At 48.0% G+C, this 20117-nt stretch overlaps 1 protein-coding gene across 2 annotated transcripts in view; it reads right to left on the reverse strand.

The window, feature by feature from the left end:
- Positions 1-20117, reverse strand: part of nlgn4xa (neuroligin 4 X-linked a) — a 193658-nt gene that overhangs the window by 31671 nt on the left and 141870 nt on the right. For both annotated transcript variants that reach the window (XM_055665954.1, XM_055665953.1), the window contains one exon: positions 1827-2012. In XM_055665954.1, the coding sequence (XP_055521929.1) occupies positions 1827-2012 (186 nt within the window). The remainder of the gene's footprint in view (positions 1-1826; positions 2013-20117) is intronic.

The following is a 20117-nucleotide window of genomic DNA, read 5'->3' on the forward strand; positions in this document are numbered from 1 at the left end:
CTGGAGCGTGGAAACAGGCCCTTCGGCCCACCGAGTCCATGCCAACCAGCGATCCCTGTACACCAGCATCATCCTACTGGGGACAATGTTTACACTTACACCGAGCCAATTAACCTGCAAACCTGTACGTCTCTGGAGTGGGGGAGGAAACCGAAGATCTCGGATTAAACCCGTGCAGATCACGGGGAGAACGTGCAAACTCCATACAGACAGCACCCGTAGTCAGGATCGAACCCGGGTCTCCGGTGCTATATTCGCTGTAAGGCAGCGACTCTACCGCTGCGCCACCGTGACCTCCCTAAAACAGCTGGTTTAAACAGCCCTTTAGACAGTTGCCTGATAACAGCCGGGAAGAAGCTGTCCCTGAATCTGGAATAAGGGGGAGAGAGGGGACACATTTCTTTAGTGCAGGGACAGGAAGAACCTTTCTTGCCTTCCCCTCCCATCGCTGCTGCCTTGGCAACACTGACCTCCAAGAATGCGAGGAAATTCCTCGCAGCAAACACTTCCCCTACAGTTGTCTCATTATTCTCTCTGTCCAATGGCAACAGATCAAATATAGTACAGGCTGCTGCATCCGGCAATGGTAAACGCTCTCGATGTGTTAATACCACACCAGTGGCTTTGTGGGATTGCTTCGTCTTTAGTTTAGATTAGAGATACAGCGCGGAAACAGGCCCTGCGGCCCACCATATCCCTGGTGACCAGCGATCCCCGCACGTTAACAGCGCCCTACACACACACACACACACACACACGCTAGGGACAATTTACACTTACACCCAGGCTAATTAACTGACAAACCTGTACGTCTTTGGAGTGTGGGAGGAAACGGGAGATCCCGGAGAAAACCCACGCAGGACTCGGGGAGAACGTACAAACTCCGTACAGACAGAGCCCGTAGTCAGGATCGAACCTGTGTCTCTGGCCCTGTGAGGCAGCAATTTTACCGCTGCGCCACCGTGCCGAGCCTCAGAAATCATTTGTCCATATACCATAATATAAATATATACACAATTCAGCCCAATTTAGCCAAACTCTGGAAACACCAATCATTTTGCTATCGACCCGGAAACTTTTCAAACCAGAGTTGTGAATCTGTGGAATTCTCTGCCACAGAAGGCAGTGGAGGCCGATTCACTGGATGTTTTCAAGAGTTTGATTTAGCTCTTGGGGCTAACGGAATCAAGGGATATGGGGAGAAAGCAGGAACGGGGTACTGATTCTGGATGATCAGCCAAGATCTCTGTGAGAAACACTTTTTCACACAGAGAGTTGTGAGTCTGTGGAATTCTCTGCCTCAGAGGGTGGTGGAGGCAGGTTCTCTGGATGCTTTCAAGAGAGAGCTGGATAGGGTTGTTAAAAATAGCGGAGAAAGAGGATATGGGGAAAAGGCAGGAACGGGGTACTGACTGGGGATGATCAGCCACGATCACATTGAATGGCGGTGCTGGCTCGAAGGGCTGAATGGCCTACTCCTGCACCAATTCCAGGACAAGGGGTCACAGCTTAAGGATAAGGGGGAAATCCTTTAAAACCGAGATGAGAAGAACTTTTTTCACACAGAGAGTGGTGAATCTCTGGAACTCTCTGCCACAGAGGGTAGTTGAGGCTAGTTCATTGGCTATATTTAAGAGGGAGTTAGATGTGGCCCTTGTGGCTAAGGGGATCAGGGGGTATGGATTGAAGGCAGGTACGTGATACTGAGTTGGATGATCAGCCATGATCATATTGAATGGCGGTGCTGGCTCGAAGGGCCGAGTGGCCTACTCCTGCACCTATGTTTCCATGTTTCTATCGACCCACACCTACACAGCAGCGCTTACCTTCTGAATAGTGAGAGAGGGTGAGCAGGCTTACACAGGAGGCCCCAGCACCTGAGCCAAAGACAGTAATGCGCATTGAATCTCCGCCAAACGCTCCGATATTTTCACTAATCCATCTCAGTGCCTGGATTTGGTCGAGTAAGCCGTAGTTCCCTTTGGCAGCCTGGTCCCCGGTGCTGAGAAAGCCTGCAGAGTTTAACAAGAAACAATTGAGTCAGTTCCATTGGCCTTGCAGTGTGCAGAGGACTCTCTAACTTCTACAGGTGCACAGTAAGAGCAGAGCCGGTTGCATGCTTGGCCGCAACTTGAAGTCGCCCCACTCGTGTAAACACATTGCCCATTCCATCATCGGACTCTTGACCTCCCCCTTCCTCTCGCGCCCTGGATGGAAGGCTGGCAGTTATTCATCAAAGACTACCCATCTGCCACACCTCAAAAGGCTTGTTCTGGTCACCCTTTCCTGCCTGCTACCTTCATCGAGCTCCTAGGAGCCGGAACACTGCCCCATCATGGCTGTTCCATCATCGGCTCTGACCTTACCTTAGAAGTACGAGGGGATACTCCTCATATCGCAGTCGAATGCCTCAAAGCCATCAGGCTGGCAGAACTCTTATCATCAAAGACTGCAGTGAAGACACAACATACCTGGATCTATAGACCAACTGCAACTACCTCTATTCAACACTCACTCCCCTCTCCACTCCTCTACTATGACCCTCTCCCCCGCCTACCTTCAGGGGTCCCTATTGAAGCATACCAGAACTCAGGAGCCTCCGAATAGGGAGCCCTCCTCCAACATTACGCACCAGCCATTTCCTTCGAATAGCTACTCAGCTCCCCACAGCTGATCAGGCTATTAAAGAACCTGGCTCGGACAAAGCTCTAACCCCTGAAACAAATATATAACCCATTATCTGTTATTTGCAAAACTTATCTGTTTATTTATTTATGTGGCTATATATATTACTTTATGGTATATGGACACACTCACTGATCTGTTCTGTAGTCAATGCCTACTATGTTCTGTTGTGCTGAAGCAAAGCAAGAATTTCATCATCCTATCAGGGACATAGAAACATAGAAATTAGGTGCAGGAGTAGGCCATTCGGCTCTTCGAACCTGCACCGCCATTCAATATGATCATGGCTGATCATCCAACTCAGTATCCTGTACCTGCCTTCTCTCCATACCCCCCGATCCCTTTAGCCACAAGGGCCACATCTAGCTCCCTCTTAAATATAGCCAATGAACTGGCCTCAACTACCCTCTGTGGCAGAGAGTTCCAGAGATTCACCACTCTCTGTGTGAAAAATGTTTTCCTCATCTCGGTCCTAAAAGATTTCCCCCTTATCCTTAAACTGTGACCCCCTGTTCTGGACTTCCTCAACGTCGGGAACAATCTTCCTGCATCTAGCCTGTCCAACCCCTTAATAATTTTGTAAGTTTCTATAAGATCCCCCCTCAATCTTCTAAATTCTAACGAGTACAAACCGAGTCTATCCAGTCTTTCTTCATATGAATATATGACATCCCTGACATCCCAGGAATCAGTCTGGTGAACCTTCTCTGCACTCCCTCTATGGCAAGAATGTCCTCCCTCAGATTAGGAGACCAAAACTGTACGCAATACTCCAGGTGTGGTCTCACCAAGACCCTGTACAACTGCAGTAGAACCTCCCTGCTCCTATACTCAAATCCTTTTGCTATGAATGCTAACATACCATTCGCCTTGTTCACTGCCTGCTGCACCTGCATGCCTACTTTCAATGACTGGTGTACCATGACACCCAGGTCTCGTTGCATCTCCCCCTTTCCTAATCGGCCACCATTCAGATAATAATCTACTTTCCTGTTTTTGCCACCAAAGTGGATAACCTCACATTTATCCACATTATACTACATCTGCCATGCATTTGCCCACTCACCCAGCCTATCCAAGTCACCTTGCAGCCTCCTAACATCCTCCTCACAGCTAACACTGCTCCCCAGCTTCGTGTCATCCGCAAACTTGGAGATGTTGCATTCAATTCCCTCGTCCAAATTATTAATATATATCGTAAATAGCTGGGGTCCCAGAACTGAGCCTTGCGGTACCCCACTAGTCACTGCCTGCCATTGTGAAAAGGACCCGTTTACTCCTACTTTGCTTCCTGTTTTGCCAGCCAGTTCTCTATCCACATCAATACTGAACCCCCAATACCGTGTGCTTTAAGTTTGTATACTAATCTCTTATGTGGGACCTTGTCGAAAGCCTTCTGAAAGTCCCAATATAACACATCCACTGGTTCTCCCTTATCCACTCTACTAGTTATATCCTCGAAAAATTCTATAAGATTCGTCAGACATGATTTACCCTTCATAAATCCATGCTGACTTTGTCCAATGATTTCACCACTTCCCAAATGTGCTGCTATCCCATCTTTAATAACTGACTCTAGCAGTTTCCCCACTACCGACGTTAGACTAACTGGTCTGTAATTCCCCGTTTTCTCTCTCCCTCCCTTTTTAAAAAGTGGGGTTACGTTTGCTACCCTCCAATCCTCAGGAACTACTCCAGAATCTAAAGAGTTTTGAAAAATTATCACTAATGCATCCACTATTTCTGGGGCTACTTCCTTAAGTACTCTGGGATGCAGCCTATCTGGCCCTGGGGATTTATCGGCCTTTAATCCATTCAATTTACCTAACACCACTTCCCGGCTAACCTGGATTTCACTCAGTTCCTCCATCTCATTTGACTCCCGGTCCCCTGCTATTTCCGGCAGATTATTTATGTCTTCCTTAGTGAAGACAGAACCAAAGTAGTTATTCAATTGGTCTGCCATGTCCTTGGCATGTCCCTTAGGACACATGACAATAAACTCACTTGACTTGAACTTGAACTCACGTTCCCAGCACCGCTCAGCTGTAGTAGAAGGAAGAACTAACCTGCATTTGGGGCGTGCCGTTCACAACCATAAGACATCCCCATCCATTTCGCAACCCAAGGAGCACTGTTGAAGTATGGTCAGTGTGATAGTTTAAGTGTGGCAGAGCACTCAACAGTACCTCATTCACAAGACATATGGAGTGGAATTGGAATAATGGGTCGACTGGGCAGAGACAATAGACAATAGGTGCAGAAGTCGGCCGTTCTTGACCTCTCCCCATATCCCCTGACTCCGCTATCTTTAAGAGCTCGATCTTAAGGGCCTGTCCCACTTTCCCGAGCTGCTCACGAATTCTCCCGAGTTTTCCTCTTGATTCAAACTCGGAGAATGTTCGCAACGGGTCCGTAGATGTCCGTAGATATATCATATCGTTATGTCAGCCGTAGCTACTCGGGGCATTAAACGCTGCAATTTTTCTCCTCCCGACTATCTTTTTACTCGTGGACATTTTATGTCACGCTGGATAAAACGTCCCGACTTACCTGATGCCCCGAGTACCTGCGGCTGGCACAACGAGTCGCTACGATATATCATCGTACTCCTATAGCCTCCTATGGACCCGTTACAAACGATTATACTCGCTAGAATTTAGAAGATTGAGGGGGGACCTTATAGAAACTTACAAAATTCTTAAGGGGTTCAACAGGCTAGATGGAGGAAGATTGTTCCCGATGTTGGAGAAGTCCAGAACAAGGGGTCACAGTTTAAGGATAAGGGGGAAATCTTTTAGGACCGAGATGAGGAAAAACATTTTTCACACAGAGAGTGGTGAATCTCTGGAATTCTCTGCCACAGAAGGTAGTTGAGGCCACAGTTCATTGGCTATATTTAAAAGGGAGTTAAATGTGGCCCTTGGGGCTGAAGGGATCAGGGGGTATGGAGAGAAGGCAGGTACAGGATACTGAGTTGGCTGATCAGCCATAATCATATTGAATGGCGGTGCAGGCTCGAAGGGCCGAATGGCCTACTCCTGCACCTAATTTCTATGTTTCTATGTTTCTATTCTGCGAGTTTGAATCAAGGGGAAAACTCGGGAGAATTCATGAGCAGCTCGGTAAAGTAGGACAGGCCCTTAACTATCTCTCGAAAGCATCCAGAGAATTGGCCTCCACTGCCTTTGAGGCAGGGAATTCCACAGATTCTCTGGGTGAAGAAGGTTTTCCTCATCTCCGTTCTAAATGGCCTACCCCTTATTCTTCGCCCAACACCTCCGCTCAGTTCGCAATAAACAACCTGACCTCCCGGTGGCTCAGCACTTCAACTCCCCCTCCCATTCCCAATCCGACCTTTCTGTCCTGGGCCTCCTCCATGGCCAGAGTGAGTCCCACCGCAAATTGGAGGAGCAGCACCTCATATTTCGCTTGGGTAGTTTACACCCCAGCGGTATGAACATTGACTTCTCCAATTTCAGGTAGTCCCTGCTTTCTCCTTCCTTCCCCTCCCCTTCCCAGCTCTCCCACAGCCCACTGTCTCCGCCTCTTCCTTTCTTCTTCCCGCCCCCCCCAATCCCACATCAGTCTGAAGAAGAGTCTCGACCCAAAACGTCACCTATTCCTTGGCTCCATAGATGCAGCCTCACCCGCTAAGTTTCTCCAGCATTTTTGTCTACCTTCGATTTTTCCAGCATCTGCAGTTCTTTCTTAAACATACCACTTATTTTTAAACTGTGGCCCCTGGTTCTGGACTCCCCCAACATCGGGAACATGTTTCCTGCCTCTAGCATTTCCAAACCCTTAACAATCTTATGTGTTTCAATAAGATCCCCTCTCATCCTTCTAAAATCCAGATTGTACAAGCCCAGCCGCTCCATTCTATCAAGATATGACAGTCCCGCCATCCCGGGAATTAACCTTGTAAATCTACGCTGCACTCCCTCAATAGCAAGAATGTCCTTCCTCAAATTTGGAGACCAAAACTGCACACAATACTCCAGGTGTGTTCTCACTAGGGCCCTGTACAACTGCAGAAGGACCTCTTTGCTCCTGACGGTGGAGTTGCTGCCTTACACCACTCACAGTGCCAGAGACCCGGGTTCGATCCCGACTACGGGTGCTGTCTGTACGGAGTTTGCACGTTCTCCCCGTGACCGCGTGGGTTTTCTCCGAGATCGTCGGTTCCCTCCCACACTCCAAAAACCATACTATAGTTGGTTACTGTCCCTAGTGTGTGTAGGGTAGCGTTAGTGTGCGTGGATCGCTGGTCAGCGCGGACCCGAAGGGCCGAAGGCACTGTGTCTCTAAACTCGTATAGGTCCCCCCACGACGGATCCTCCTTAATACTCGGCGGCGCATCTGTCCTCCGGTTCCCATGTGTCCCGTCATCGATCTCCAGACCAACCTCCCTGTAAGGCTTATATTTCATATTTTGCTTGGGCAGTTTACAGCCCTCTGGTATGTATATTGCTTTCCCTCTCTCCCTATCCCTCCCCCACACGTCGCACCAGCTTCTAGTTCTCACCCAACAAACAGCTATTTCCTTTATCATCGTTACTTGTTTGCACATCTTTCATTCATTGTTCTTTATCTCTCTACATCACCGTCTAGATCTCTCGTTTCCCTCTCCCCCGACTCTCTTGACCCAAAATGACACCCATTCCTTCTCTCCAGAGATGCTGCCTGTCCCGCTGAGTTCCTCCAGCATTTTGTGTCTATCGACCTGATAAGTCTGCCTTACGAGACTGTCCCACTTGGCAATTTCTTCGGTGACTGCCGGCATGAATGACTGACATATCGGGTCACCGAGAAATTTGCGGTGTGACACGGCAGCGACAAAGTATGGCACGTCGTGTATTTTCAAATGTCGCAACATTTTTTTTGTCGCCGCTGCATTTTGAAATGTTCAATATCTTTTGGCGACACTGATATGATGCCGGCAGTTGCCGATAAAATCTGCAAGTGGGACAGGGCCTTTAGACATTCCCCTTTTGACGTTGGTAGACTTCAAAGCTCCGGGTTAGATCTCTAGGTGGTGGGGGCCATTAGTTAGGGCGTCGCTGTGGCGCAGCGAGCAGAGCTCAATGTCACCGTCTGTAATACCATCTGGATTGGTGGGAAGTAGCTATAAGGGGAAGGCAATGAGTCAGGAAGCTATCTGGCAGTTTTTGTTAATTTTAGTAAGGCCACATTTGGAGTGTTGATTGCAGTTCTGGTCACACCCATCTTGGCTCACCAACGTTCCCGCTCCCAAATAAGGGACAAAAGGTCAAACTACGGGACAAATTCCCGACGGCAATTCGTTGACCGACTGGGCCGTGTCTGGGTGAATGATGAGTTGGCCCCGGGTGCTGGACTGTACACAAAGCCCAGCCGACGGGCCAGCTGAGGAGTTTTGGCCCGGGCCGCGCGCAAAGTCCGGCGCCCCGTCCAACTCGTGAACCGATGATCGGCCGTGAGAAGGAGGGGTGGTGGTGTCGGCGGTAAGCGAAGGTCCGAAGGTCGGACAGCTGGCCGGGCTGCCGACCGACCGACGGGGCCACAGGCGAGGCGCTGCTGCTGCTGCTGCTGCTGCTGCTGCACTCCACGGGCTGCACTACGTCGGGACGGGTGAGGCGGGGGCCGGACGCGGCGCGAATAGTAGCAGTCAATTACAGGACCTCTGGGTAAAGAAATTCCTCCTCGTCTCCTTTCATAGAAACATAGAAAGTAGGTGCAGGAGTAGGCCATTCGGCCCTTCGAGCCTGCACCGTCATTCAATATGATCATGGCTGATCATCCAACTCAGTATCCCATACCTGCCCTCCCTCCATACCTCCTGACCCCCCTCGCCACAAGGGCCACATCTAACTCCCTCTTGAATATAGCCAATGAACTGGCCTCAACTACCCTCTGCGGCAGAGAATTCCACAGATTCACCACTCTCTGTGTGAAAAATGTTTCTCTCACCTCGGTCCTAAAAGATTTCCCCCTTATCCTTAAACTGTGACCCCTTGTCCTGGACTTCCCCAACATCTGGAACAATCTTCCTGCATCTAGCCTGTCCAACCCATTAAGAATTTAGTAAGTAATTACATAGAACACAGGATGAAGGACGTTCAAATGCTCTAGAACCTTCCGGATCGACAAGTTAACTTCCTGAGAAGATTACGGAGAGTCGGTATGTCGAGGAGGACTCTCTCTAACTTCTACAGGTGCACATTAGAGTGCTGGAGTAACTCAGCGGGTGTAGCAACATCTATGGAGCTAAGGAAATAGACAACGTTTTGGGACTAAACAGGTTTAGAGGGATATCGTCCAAACGTGGGCAGTTGGGACGAGTGTAGATGAGGCTGTTGGTGGATGTGATTCTATGGTGTGCGACTCTCTATAACTCTGAAGGAAACATCCTCTCCGCAACCACTCTATCCAGGCCTGATGCCCACACCTTACCCTTCCATATCTCTATCTCCCTATCCGCTGACTCCCACTCCGAACAAGGGTCTCTACCCGAAACGTCACCTGTTCCTTCTATCCAGAGATGCTGAGTTACTCCAGCATTTTCATAAGTCAGAAGGAATAGGAATAGAATTAGGCCATTAAGCCCATCAAGTCTACACCACCATTCAATCATGCAGAATTATATGTCTCAAGTCTAAATCCATTTTTCAGAAATTTGTAAGTGATAGGAGCAGAATAAGACCATTCGGCCCATCAAGTCTACTCCGCCATTCAATCATGGCTGATCTATCTCTCCCTCCTAACCCCATTCTCCTGCCTTCTCCCCATAACCCCCGACACCCGCACTAATCAAGAATCTACCTGTTTCTGCCTTCAAAATATCCACTGACTTGGCCTCCACAACCCTCTGTGGCAAAGAATTCCACAGATTCACCACCCTCTGATTAAAGAAATTTCACCACATCTTCCTAAAAGAACGTCCAATTACCCTGCAAAGCCGCACATCTTTTGGGTGGTCACGGTGGCGCAGCGGTAGAGTTGCTGCCTAACAGCGAATGCAACACCAGGGACCCGTGTTCCATACTGACTACGGGTGTTGTCTGTACGGAGTTTGTACGTTCTCCCCGTGACCTGCGTGGGTTTTCACCGAGATCTTCGGTTTCCTCCCACACTCCAAAGGCGTACAGGTTTGTAGATTAATTGGCTTTGTAAATGTAAAAACTGTCCCTAGTGGGTGTTAGATAGTGTTAATGTGCGGGGGGGGTCGCTGGTCAGCGCAGACCCGGTGGGCCGAAGGGCCTGTTTCCGAGCTGTATCTCTAAACTAAAAACTTAAACTAAACTAAATCTATCTATCTCGGACTTAAAAATGTCCACCCACTTAACCTCCACAGCCTTCTGTGACAAAGAATTCCACAGATTCACCACCCTCTGACTAAAGACATTTCTCCTCATCTCCCTAAAAGAGCGGCCAAATAGCCTGCAAAGCGGCACATCTTTGGGATGTGGGATGAAATCAGAGGCGAGTCCAGAACCAGGGGTCACAGTCTTAGAATAAAGGGGAGGTCATTTAAGACTGAGGTGAGAAAAAACTTTTTCACCCAGAGAGTTGTGAATTTGTGGAATTCCCTGCCACAGAGGGCAGTGGAGGCCAAGTCACTGGATGGATTTAAGAGAGAGTTAGATAGAGCTCTAGGGGCTAGTGGAGTCAAGGGATATGGGGAGAAGGCAGGCACGGGTTATTGATTGGGGACGATCAGCCATGATCACAATGAATGGCGGTGCTGGCTCGAAGGGCCGAATGGCCTCCTCCTGCAACTATTTTCTATGTTTCTATGAAACCCATCCGGTTACAAGGAGAACGTGCAAACTCCGCACGGGCAGCAACCAAGGTCAGGGCAGAACCCCGGTCTCTGGCGCTGTGAGGCACTGGCTCTACCAGCTCTGCCAGTCTTTGTTTCAATGTCACACTACAGGTCAACTGAAGAGAGAACTGTGGGTTTCGGTGACTGAATCATCCCGGCCCTTCAGCGCAACCGAACTCAAGATAATCGCATTTGACACATACTTCAGTCAGTTTATTGCTGAAGTCATGCTCTGAGATCTGGCATCCAATTTAATTTCCGTGTCGTTTAGAGATTTAGTTTAGTTTAGTTTAGAGATACAACCCGGAAACAGGCCCTTCAGCCCACCGAGTCACAGAAACATAGAAAATATCCTTACTGGGTTCTATTTGAATGAACACTTTAATCCATCATTACCCGGTTTAATTCCTACACAATGTCCTGAATAAATGTGCTTCCCTTCCTGCCCTTCACTAACATGTCTGTGTGGACATCTGCAACAACAGATGACAGGTTTTACAGCCAGTGTACTGAATCAAATAGCAATTGTTTGGCAAATGGTGCTGAACTACTATCTACCTCATTGGTGACCCTCGGACTATCCTTGATCGGACTATCCTGGCTTTACCGTGCACTCAACGTTATTCCCTTGTCCATGTCTCCCTTCGCTGTGAGTGGTTCGATTGTAATCGTGTATTGTCTTTTCCGCTGACTGGATAGCACGCAACAAAAGCTTTTCACTGTACCTCGTTACACATGACAAGAATCTAAACTACACTAATACCCTAAGAAACATAGAAACATAGACAATAGGTACAGGAGGAGGCCATTCGGCCCTTCGAGCCAGCACCGCCATTCAATATGATCATGGCTGATCGTCCCCAATCAATAACCCGTGCCTGCCTGCTCCCCATATCCCTTGACTCCATTAGCCCCTAGAGCTCTATCTAACTCTCTCTTAAATCCATCCAGTGACTTGGCCTCCACTGCCCTCTGTGGCAGGGAATTCCACAAATTCACAACTCTCTGGGTGAAACGGGTTTTTCTCACCTCACTTAACTATCCAGTACCATCCAGCGATCCCCGCACACTAACACCATCCTACACGGACCAGGGGACAGTTTTTACATTTAGACCAAGCCAATTAGTTTACAAACCTGTACGTCTTTGGAGTGTGGGAGGAAACCGGCGATCTCGGAGAAAACCCACGCAGGTCACGGGGAGAACGTACAAACTCCGTACAGACAGCACCCGTAGTCGGGATCGAACCCGGGTCCCTGGCGCGGTAAGGCAGCAACTCTACCGCTGTACCACAGTGCGGTGAATCTGTGGAATTTATTGCCACAGACGGCTGTGGAGGCTAAGTCATAAGTGGAGATTGATTTGGGATGGCATGGTGGAGCAGAGTTAGAGCTACTGCCCAACAGCGCTAGAGACCCGGGCTCGATCCAGACTACGGGTGCTGCCTTTGTGGAGTTGGCACGTTCTCCGTGTGACCCGTAGGTTTCTCCAGATGCTCCAGTTTCCTCCCACACTCCAAATACACACAGCTTTGTAGGCCAATTGCTCTGTGAAATTCCACTAGTGGATAGGAAGCAAAATGGTCTGTTGATGGTCGGCATGGACTTGATGGGCTGAAGGGCTGTATCCACTGGGTGGCACGATGGCGCAAAGGGGGGAGTTACTGCCTTACAACGCTGTTACAGAGTTTGCACGTTCTCCCCGTGACCCACGTGGGTTTTCGCCGAGATCTTCGGTTTCCTCCCACCCTCCAAAGACGTGCAGGTTTGTCGGCTAATTAGGTTGGTATAAATGTAAAACTTGTCCCTGGTGTGTGTAAGCTAGTGTTAGTGTGCGGGGATCGATGGTCGGCGCAAACACGGTGGGCCGATGGGACCTGTTTCCGCTCTGTATCTCCAAACTAAACTGAACTCTGACTAAAGAAATTCCCCCTTCATTTCAACCAGGATAAAACAACAAACAACCCCGACAGTCACGGTGGTGCAGCGGTTGTGTGCAGTTTTGGTCCCCTAATCTGAGGAAGGACATTCTTGCTATTGAGGGAGTGCAGCGCTGGTTTACAAGGTTAATTCCCGGGATGGCGGGACTGTCATATACTGAGAGAATGGAGCGGCTGGGCTTGTACACTCTGGAGTTTAGAAGGATGAGAGGGCATCTCATTGAAACATATAAGATTATTAAGGGCTTGGACACCCTAGAGGCAGGAAACATGTTCCCGGTGTTGGGGGAGTCCAGAACCAGGGGCCACAGTTTAAGAATAAGGAGTAAGCCATTTAGAACGGAGATGAGGAAACACTTTTTCTCACAGAGAGTGGTGAGTCTGTGGAATTCTCTGCCTCAGAGGGTGGTGGAGGCAGGTTCTCTGGATGCTTCCAAGAGAGAGCTGGATAGGGCTCTTAAAGATAGCGGAGTCAGGGGATATGGAGAGAAGGCAGGAACGGGGTACTGATGGGGATGATCAGCCATGATCACATTGAATGGCGGTGCTGGCTCGAAGGGCCGAGTGGCCTCTACTCTTGCGTCTATTGTCTATTGGTAGAGTTGCTGCCCTACACAGTGGCGGACTGGGTCTAAAACTATTGGTTGCCAGGAGTCAAAGGGGGCCCACTTCATCAGGGGCCCACTTGCCATCGGGCAAGCCGACACCCTGGCCAGCCCGCCACTGGCTTTACAGCAAAATGCTGCTCCAGAGACCCGGGTTTGATCCCGACTACGGGCGCTGTCTGTACGGAGTTTGTTCGTTCTCCACGTGATCTGCGTGGGTTTTCTCCGAGATTTTCGGCTTCCCCCCACACTCCGAAGGTGTGCAGGTTTGTGGGTTGACTGGCTCGGTTGATTGGACTTGATAAAATGTAAAAATTGTCCACTATAAAAAATAGTCCAGCCTCCAGTGGTGAGTGATACCTCTACCTGGAGCTTTACAGCGTACGACATCCAGATTTAGATGCTGGTCCAGATGTGTATAAATAAATGTTATTTGCCTGACACATACCAGCTCGTTAATGAGGTCCCACTTTGAAAACAAGCCAACTCATTTTGAGCCGTCCCGATGAGTTGAGGAGAGAAGTTAGACTGGGTGGTCGTGCCAATTTCTTGGCATGCGTCTGGACTTAAACCATATAACCATATAACCATTACAGCACGGAAACAGGCCATCTCGGCCCTACAAGTCCGTGCCGAACAACTTTTTTCCCTTAGTCCCACCTGCCTGCACTCATACCATAACCCTCCATTCCCTTCTCATCCATATGCCTATCCAATTTATTTTTAAATGATACCAAATGAACCTGCCTCCACCACTTCCACTGGAAGCTCATTCCACACCGCTACCACTCTCTGAGTAAAGAAGTCCCCCCCTCATGTTACCCCTAAACTTCTGTCCCTTAATTCTCAAGTCATGTCCTCTTGTTTGAATCTTCCCTATTCTCAAAGGGAAAAGCTTAACCACGTCAACTCTGTCTATCCCTCTCATCATTTTAAAGACCTCTATCAAGTCCCCCCTTAACCTTCTGCGCTCCAGAGAATAAAGACCTAACTTATTCAACCTATCTCTGTAACTTAGTTGTTGAAACCCAGGCAACATTCTAGTCAATCTCCTCTGTACTCGCTCTATTTTGTTGACATCCTTCCTATAATTGGGCGACCAAAATTGTACACCATACTCCAGATTTGGTCTCACCAATGCCTTGTACAATTTTAACATTGCATCCCAGCTTCTATACTCAATTTACATTTCAATTTATATGAAAATGAAGCAGTCAGATTTATTCTTCTTTCAGGTCTACAATCTATTCCAGGCTGCACTGCTCATCAAGTGACCAAAGACAGCATTGCGTGGTCTGAGTACGTTTTGGCTTCTCCACTAATAGAAACGTGCAAACATAGAAACATAGAAATTAGGTGCAGGAGTAGGCCATTCAGCCCTTCGAGCCTGCACCGCCATTCAATATGATCATGGCTGATCATCCAACTCAGTATCCTGTACCTGCCTTCTCTCCATACCCCCTGATCCCTTTAGCCACAAGGGCCACATCTAACTCCCTCTTGAATATAGCCAATGAACTGGCCTCAACTACCTTCTGTGGCAGAGAATTCCACAGATTCACCACTCTATGTGTGTAAAATATTTTTCTCATCTCGGTCCTAAAAGATTTCCCTCATCCTTAAACTGTGACCCCTTGTTCTGGACTTCCCCAACATCGGGAACAATCTTCCTACATCTAGCCTGTACAACCCCTTAAGAATTTTGTAAGTTTCTATAAGATCCCCCCTCAATCTTCTAAATTTTAGCGAGTACAAGCCGAGTCTATCCATTCTTTCTCCATATGAAAGTCCTGACATCCCAGGAATCAGTCTGGTGAGCCTTCTCTGTACTCCCTCTATGGCAAGAATGTCTTTCCTCAGATTAGGAGACCAAAACTGTACGCAATACTCCAGGTGTGGTCTCACCAAGACCCTGTACAACTGCAGTAGAACCTCCCTGCTCCTAGACTCAAATCCTTTTGCTATGAAAGCCAACATACCATTCGCTTTCTTCACTGCCTGCTGCACCTGCATGCCTACTTTCAATGACTGGTGTACCATGACACCCAGGTCTCGTTACATCTCCCCTTTCCCTAATCGGCCACCGAGTGGTGAAGTCCAGTCATCTCCTCAGTCACGCAAAAAGTCGTAGCGTCTTTCTGGTCTCCGCTAGATTTTCAGCACGTTGAAAATTTAGGCGACAGTGGGTTTGACGCCAACGAGCGTAGCTTGACATCTCCTGGCGTAGGTGCTCTCGTAGGTTGTCCCCAGGATGATGTAGGTTGTCGCTGGTTTTCGGTGACCTGCTACGACTATGACAGTCGCCGACAGTTGCCTAAAAGATCGCCAAGTGGGACAGGCCCATTATGATTTGCATTCTTCGTGAAAAGTCTTCTTCACGAATGAATGCCGCATATTGGCCTGACTTTCCTCACTTGGAGTATTGTGTTCAGCTCTAGCCACCATGTTATGGGAAAGATGTTGTCAAGCTGAAGAGGGTTCAGAGAAGATTTGCGTGGATGTTGCCAGGACTCGAGGGTGTGAGCTATAGAGAGAGGATGAGCAGGCTGGGACTCCATGGAATGGAGTCCCAGCCTGCTCATCCTCTCTCTATAGCTCACACCCTCGAGGAGATGAGGGGTGATCTTATAGAGGTGTACAAAATCATGAGAGGAATAGATCGGGTAGATGCATAGAAACTCCTGCCTAGAGTAGGCGAATTGAACTCCAGAGGTCCATAGGTGAAGGGGGAAAGATTAAATGGAAATCTGAGGGGTGATGATTTCACACAAAGGGTGGTGGGTGTATGGAATGAGATGCCAGAGAAGGTAGTTGAGGCTGGGACTATCCCAGCGTTTAAGAAACATGGTACATGGATAGAGGCATCTAGTTTAGTTTAGAGGGATAGAAACATAGAAACATAGAAATTAGGTGCAGTAGTAGGCCATTCGGCCCTTCGAGCTTGCACCGCCATTCAACATGGTTATGGCTGATCATCCAACTCAGTATCCCGTACCTGCCTTCTCTCCATACCCTCTGATCCCCTTAGCCACAAGGGCCACATCTAACTCCCTTATAAATATAGCCAATGAACTGGCCTCGCCTACCCTCTGCGGCAGTGAGTTCCAGAGATTCACCACTCTCTGCGTGAAAAAAGGTCTTCTCATCTCGGTTTTAAAGGATTTCCCCCTTATCCTTAAGCTGTGACCCCTTGTCCTGGACTTCCCCAACATCGGGAGCAATCTTCCTGCATCTAGCCTGTCCAACCCCTTAAGAATTTTGTAAGTTTCTATAAGATCCCCCCTCTCAATCTCCTAAATTCTAGAGAGTATAAACCAAGTCTATCCAGTCTTTCTTCTCTTAAGACAGTCCTGACATCCCAGGAATCAGTCTGGTGAACCGTCTCTGCACTCCCTCTATGGCAATAATGTCCTTCCTCAGATTTGGAGACCAAAACTGTACGCAATACTCCAGGTGTGGTCTCACCAAGACCCTGTACAACTGCAGTGGAACCTCCCTGCTCCTATACTCAAATCCTTTTGCTATGAAAGCTAACATACCATTCGCCAAATGGGCCAAATGCAGGCAAGTGGGTCTAGGATAGATGGGACATTGTTGGCCAGTGTGGACAAGTTGGGCCGAAGGGCCTGTATCACTCTCTAATCTCTAATCTAATGTCCATGGACTTGCAACTGTGATCAACAAAGAACAAAAAGATCTGTGCCACTCCTGACCAAAGAATATTGCAGATACGTACGCACTTACAAAGTGCAGACAATTTTGAACACACGAAAAGGATTCAAATCTATCTGTCATTGCCACTCAGAAATACTTATTTAAAAAGGAGCAATTTGAACAAGAATGAATTCTATATTATAGTTCAGCAACTTAGAGTGATATTTCTCTTCCGTGATGGGATAATGTACCAACTTGTCGATGTTTTATTTCAAACTTTTATTATGATACTTTTATTGTGTGCAGTTTTGGTCCCCTAATTTGAGGAAGGACATTCTTGCTATTGAGGGAGTGCAGCGTAGGTTTACAAGGTTAATTCCCGGGATGGCGGGACTGTCATATGCTGAGAGAATGGAGCAGCTGGGCTTGTATACTCTGGAGTTTAGAAGGATGAGAGGATATCTCATTGAAACATATAAGATTGTTAAGGGTTTGGACACACTAGAGGCAGGAAACATGTTCCTGATATTGGGGGAGTCCAGAACCAGGGGCTACGCAGAGAGTAGTGAATCTGTGGAATTCTCTGCCACAGAGGGTAGTCGAGGCCACAGTTCATTGGCTATATTTAAGAGGGAGTTAGATGAGGCCCTTGTGGCTAAGGGGATCAGGGGGTATGGAGAGAAGGCAGGAATGGGATACTGAGATGGATGATCAGCCATGATCAATATCGAATGGCGGTGCAGGCTCAAAGGGCCAAATGGCCTACTCCTGCACCTATTTTCTATGTTTCTATAGAAACATAGAAACATAGAAATTAGGTGCAGGAGTAGGCCATTCGGCCCTTCGAGCCTGCACCGCCATTCAATATGATCATGGCTGATCATCCAACTCAGTATCCCGTACCTGCCTTCTCTCCATACCCCCTGATCCCCTATGTTACAACAGTTTAAGAATAAGGGGTAAGCCATTAGAACGGAGACGAGGAATCACTTTTTCTCACAGAGTTGTGAGTCTGTGGAATTCTCTGCCTCAGAGGGCGGTGGAGGCCGGTTCTCTGGATACTTTCAAGAGAAAGCTAGATAGGGCTCTTAATGATAGTGGAGTCAGGGGATATGGGGAGAAGGCAGGAACGGGGTACTGATTGTGGATGATCAGCCATGATCACATTGAATGGCGGTGCTGGCTCGAAGGGCCGAATGGCCTACTCCTGCACCTATTGTCGATTGTATATTAAGCGCGGAATACAGTTTTAGTCGTTTTGAGATACAGCGTGGAAGCAGGCCCTTCGGCCCACCGGTTCTGGCCCAATCGGCGATCCCCGCACATTTAACACTACCCCACAGACACGCCAGGGAGAATTTCTTTAACATTCAATTAACATACAACCCTGTACGTCTCTGGAGTACTGGAGGAGACCGACGCAGGTCACGGGGAGAACGTACAAACTCTGGGCAGATAGAGGTGAATATGGACAGTGCCTTAGCTTATGGAAGGGCCATTCAGAAGCCTGATAACAGGGGAAGACCCTTTGCTGAACACCATTGATTACAATGAATTGACAAAGACTAGCACACAGTTAGTCAAGACACAGGTCAGTCCAGAGCTCTATATAATTGGGAACAAATAACCATATAACAATTACAGCACGGAAACAGGCCATCTCGGCCCTACAAGTCCGTGCCGAACAACTTTTTTTCCCCTTAGTCCCACCTGCCTGCACTCATACCATAACCCTCCATTCCCTTCTCATCCATATGCCTATCCAATTTATTTTTAAATGATACCAATGAACCTGCCTCCACCACTTCCACTGGAAGCTCATTCCACACCGCTACCACCCTCTGAGTAAAGAAGTTCCCCCTCATGTTGCCCCTAAACTTCTGTCCCTTAATTCTGAAGTCATGTCCTCTTGTTTGAACCTTCCCTATTCTCAAAGGGAAAAGCTTGTCCACATCAACTCTGTCTATCCCTCTCATCATTTTAAAGACCTCTATCAAGTCCCCCCTTAACCTTCCGCGCTCCAGAGAATAAAGACCTAACTTATTCAACCTATCTCTGTAACTTAGTTGTTGAAACCCAGGCAACATTCTAGTAAATCTCCTCTGTACTCTCTTTATTTTGTTGACATCCTTCCTATAATTGGGCGACCAAAATTGTACACCATACTCCAGATTTGGTCTCACCAATGCCTTCTAACCACTCATGTACTCAAATCATAAGGTAGACAAAAAATGCTGGAGAAACTCAGCGGGTGCAGCAGCATCTATGGAGCGAAGGAAATAGGCAACGTTTCGTCTCGAAACGTTGCCTATTTCCTTCGCTCCATAGATGCTGCTGCACCCGTTGAGTTTCTCCAGCATTTTTGTCTACCTTCAATTTTCCAGCATCTACAGTTCCTTCTTAAATACTCAAATCATAAGTTCATAAGCTCAAGAAGCAGAATTAGGCAATTCGGCCCATCAAGTCTACTCCTACTGGCCGATCTATCTCTCCCTCTCAACCCCATTCTCCTGCCTTCTCCCCATAACCCCAGACACCATTAGCAGTCAAGAATCTGTCCATCTCTGCCTTAAAAATAAATACTCACTGACTTGGCCTCCATAGCCGTTTGTGGCAATCAATCCCACAGATTCACCACCCTCTGAAGAAAGAAAATCCTCCTCCACTCCTTGCTAAAAGTACATACTTTTATTCTGTGGCTATAGCCTCTGGTTCTAGACTCTCCCATCAGTGGAGACATCCTCTCCGCTTTCACTCTATCACAGGGTCTTGGTGAGACCACACCTGGAGTATTGCGTGCAGTTTTGGTCTCCAAATCTGAGGAAGGACATTATTGCCATAGAGGGAGTGCAGAGAAGGTTCACCAGACTGATTCCTGGGATGTCAGGACTGTCTTATGAAGAAAGACTGGATAGACTTGGTTTATACTCTCTAGAATTTAGGAGATTGAGAGGGGATCTTATAGAAACTTACAAAATTCTTAAGGGGTTGGACAGGCTAGATGCAGGAAGATTGTTCCCGATGTTGGGGAAGTCCAGGACAAGGGGTCACAGCTTAAGGATAAGGGGGAAATCCTTTAAAACCGAGATGAGGAGAACTTTTTTTTCACACAGAGAGTGGTGAATCTCTGGAACTCTCTGCCACAGAGGGTAGTTGAGGCCAGTTCATTGGCTATATTTAAGAGGGAGTTAGATGTGGCCCTTGTGGCCAGGGGATCAGAGGGTATGGAGAGAAGGCAGGTACGGGATACTGAGTTGGATGATCAGCCATGATCATATTGAATGGCGGTGCAGGCTCGAAGGGCTGAATGGCCTATTCCTGCACCTAATTTCTATGTTTCTATGTTTCTATCCAGGCCTTTCACTGATCTTCTCGTAATAAAGACCTATAGCCCACATGTTTTTCTGAATCATTTCCTTTATCAGGG

Source organism: Leucoraja erinacea, unplaced genomic scaffold, assembly GCF_028641065.1.
Source record: "Leucoraja erinacea ecotype New England unplaced genomic scaffold, Leri_hhj_1 Leri_164S, whole genome shotgun sequence".
Classification (NCBI taxonomy): domain Eukaryota; kingdom Metazoa; phylum Chordata; class Chondrichthyes; order Rajiformes; family Rajidae; genus Leucoraja; species Leucoraja erinaceus.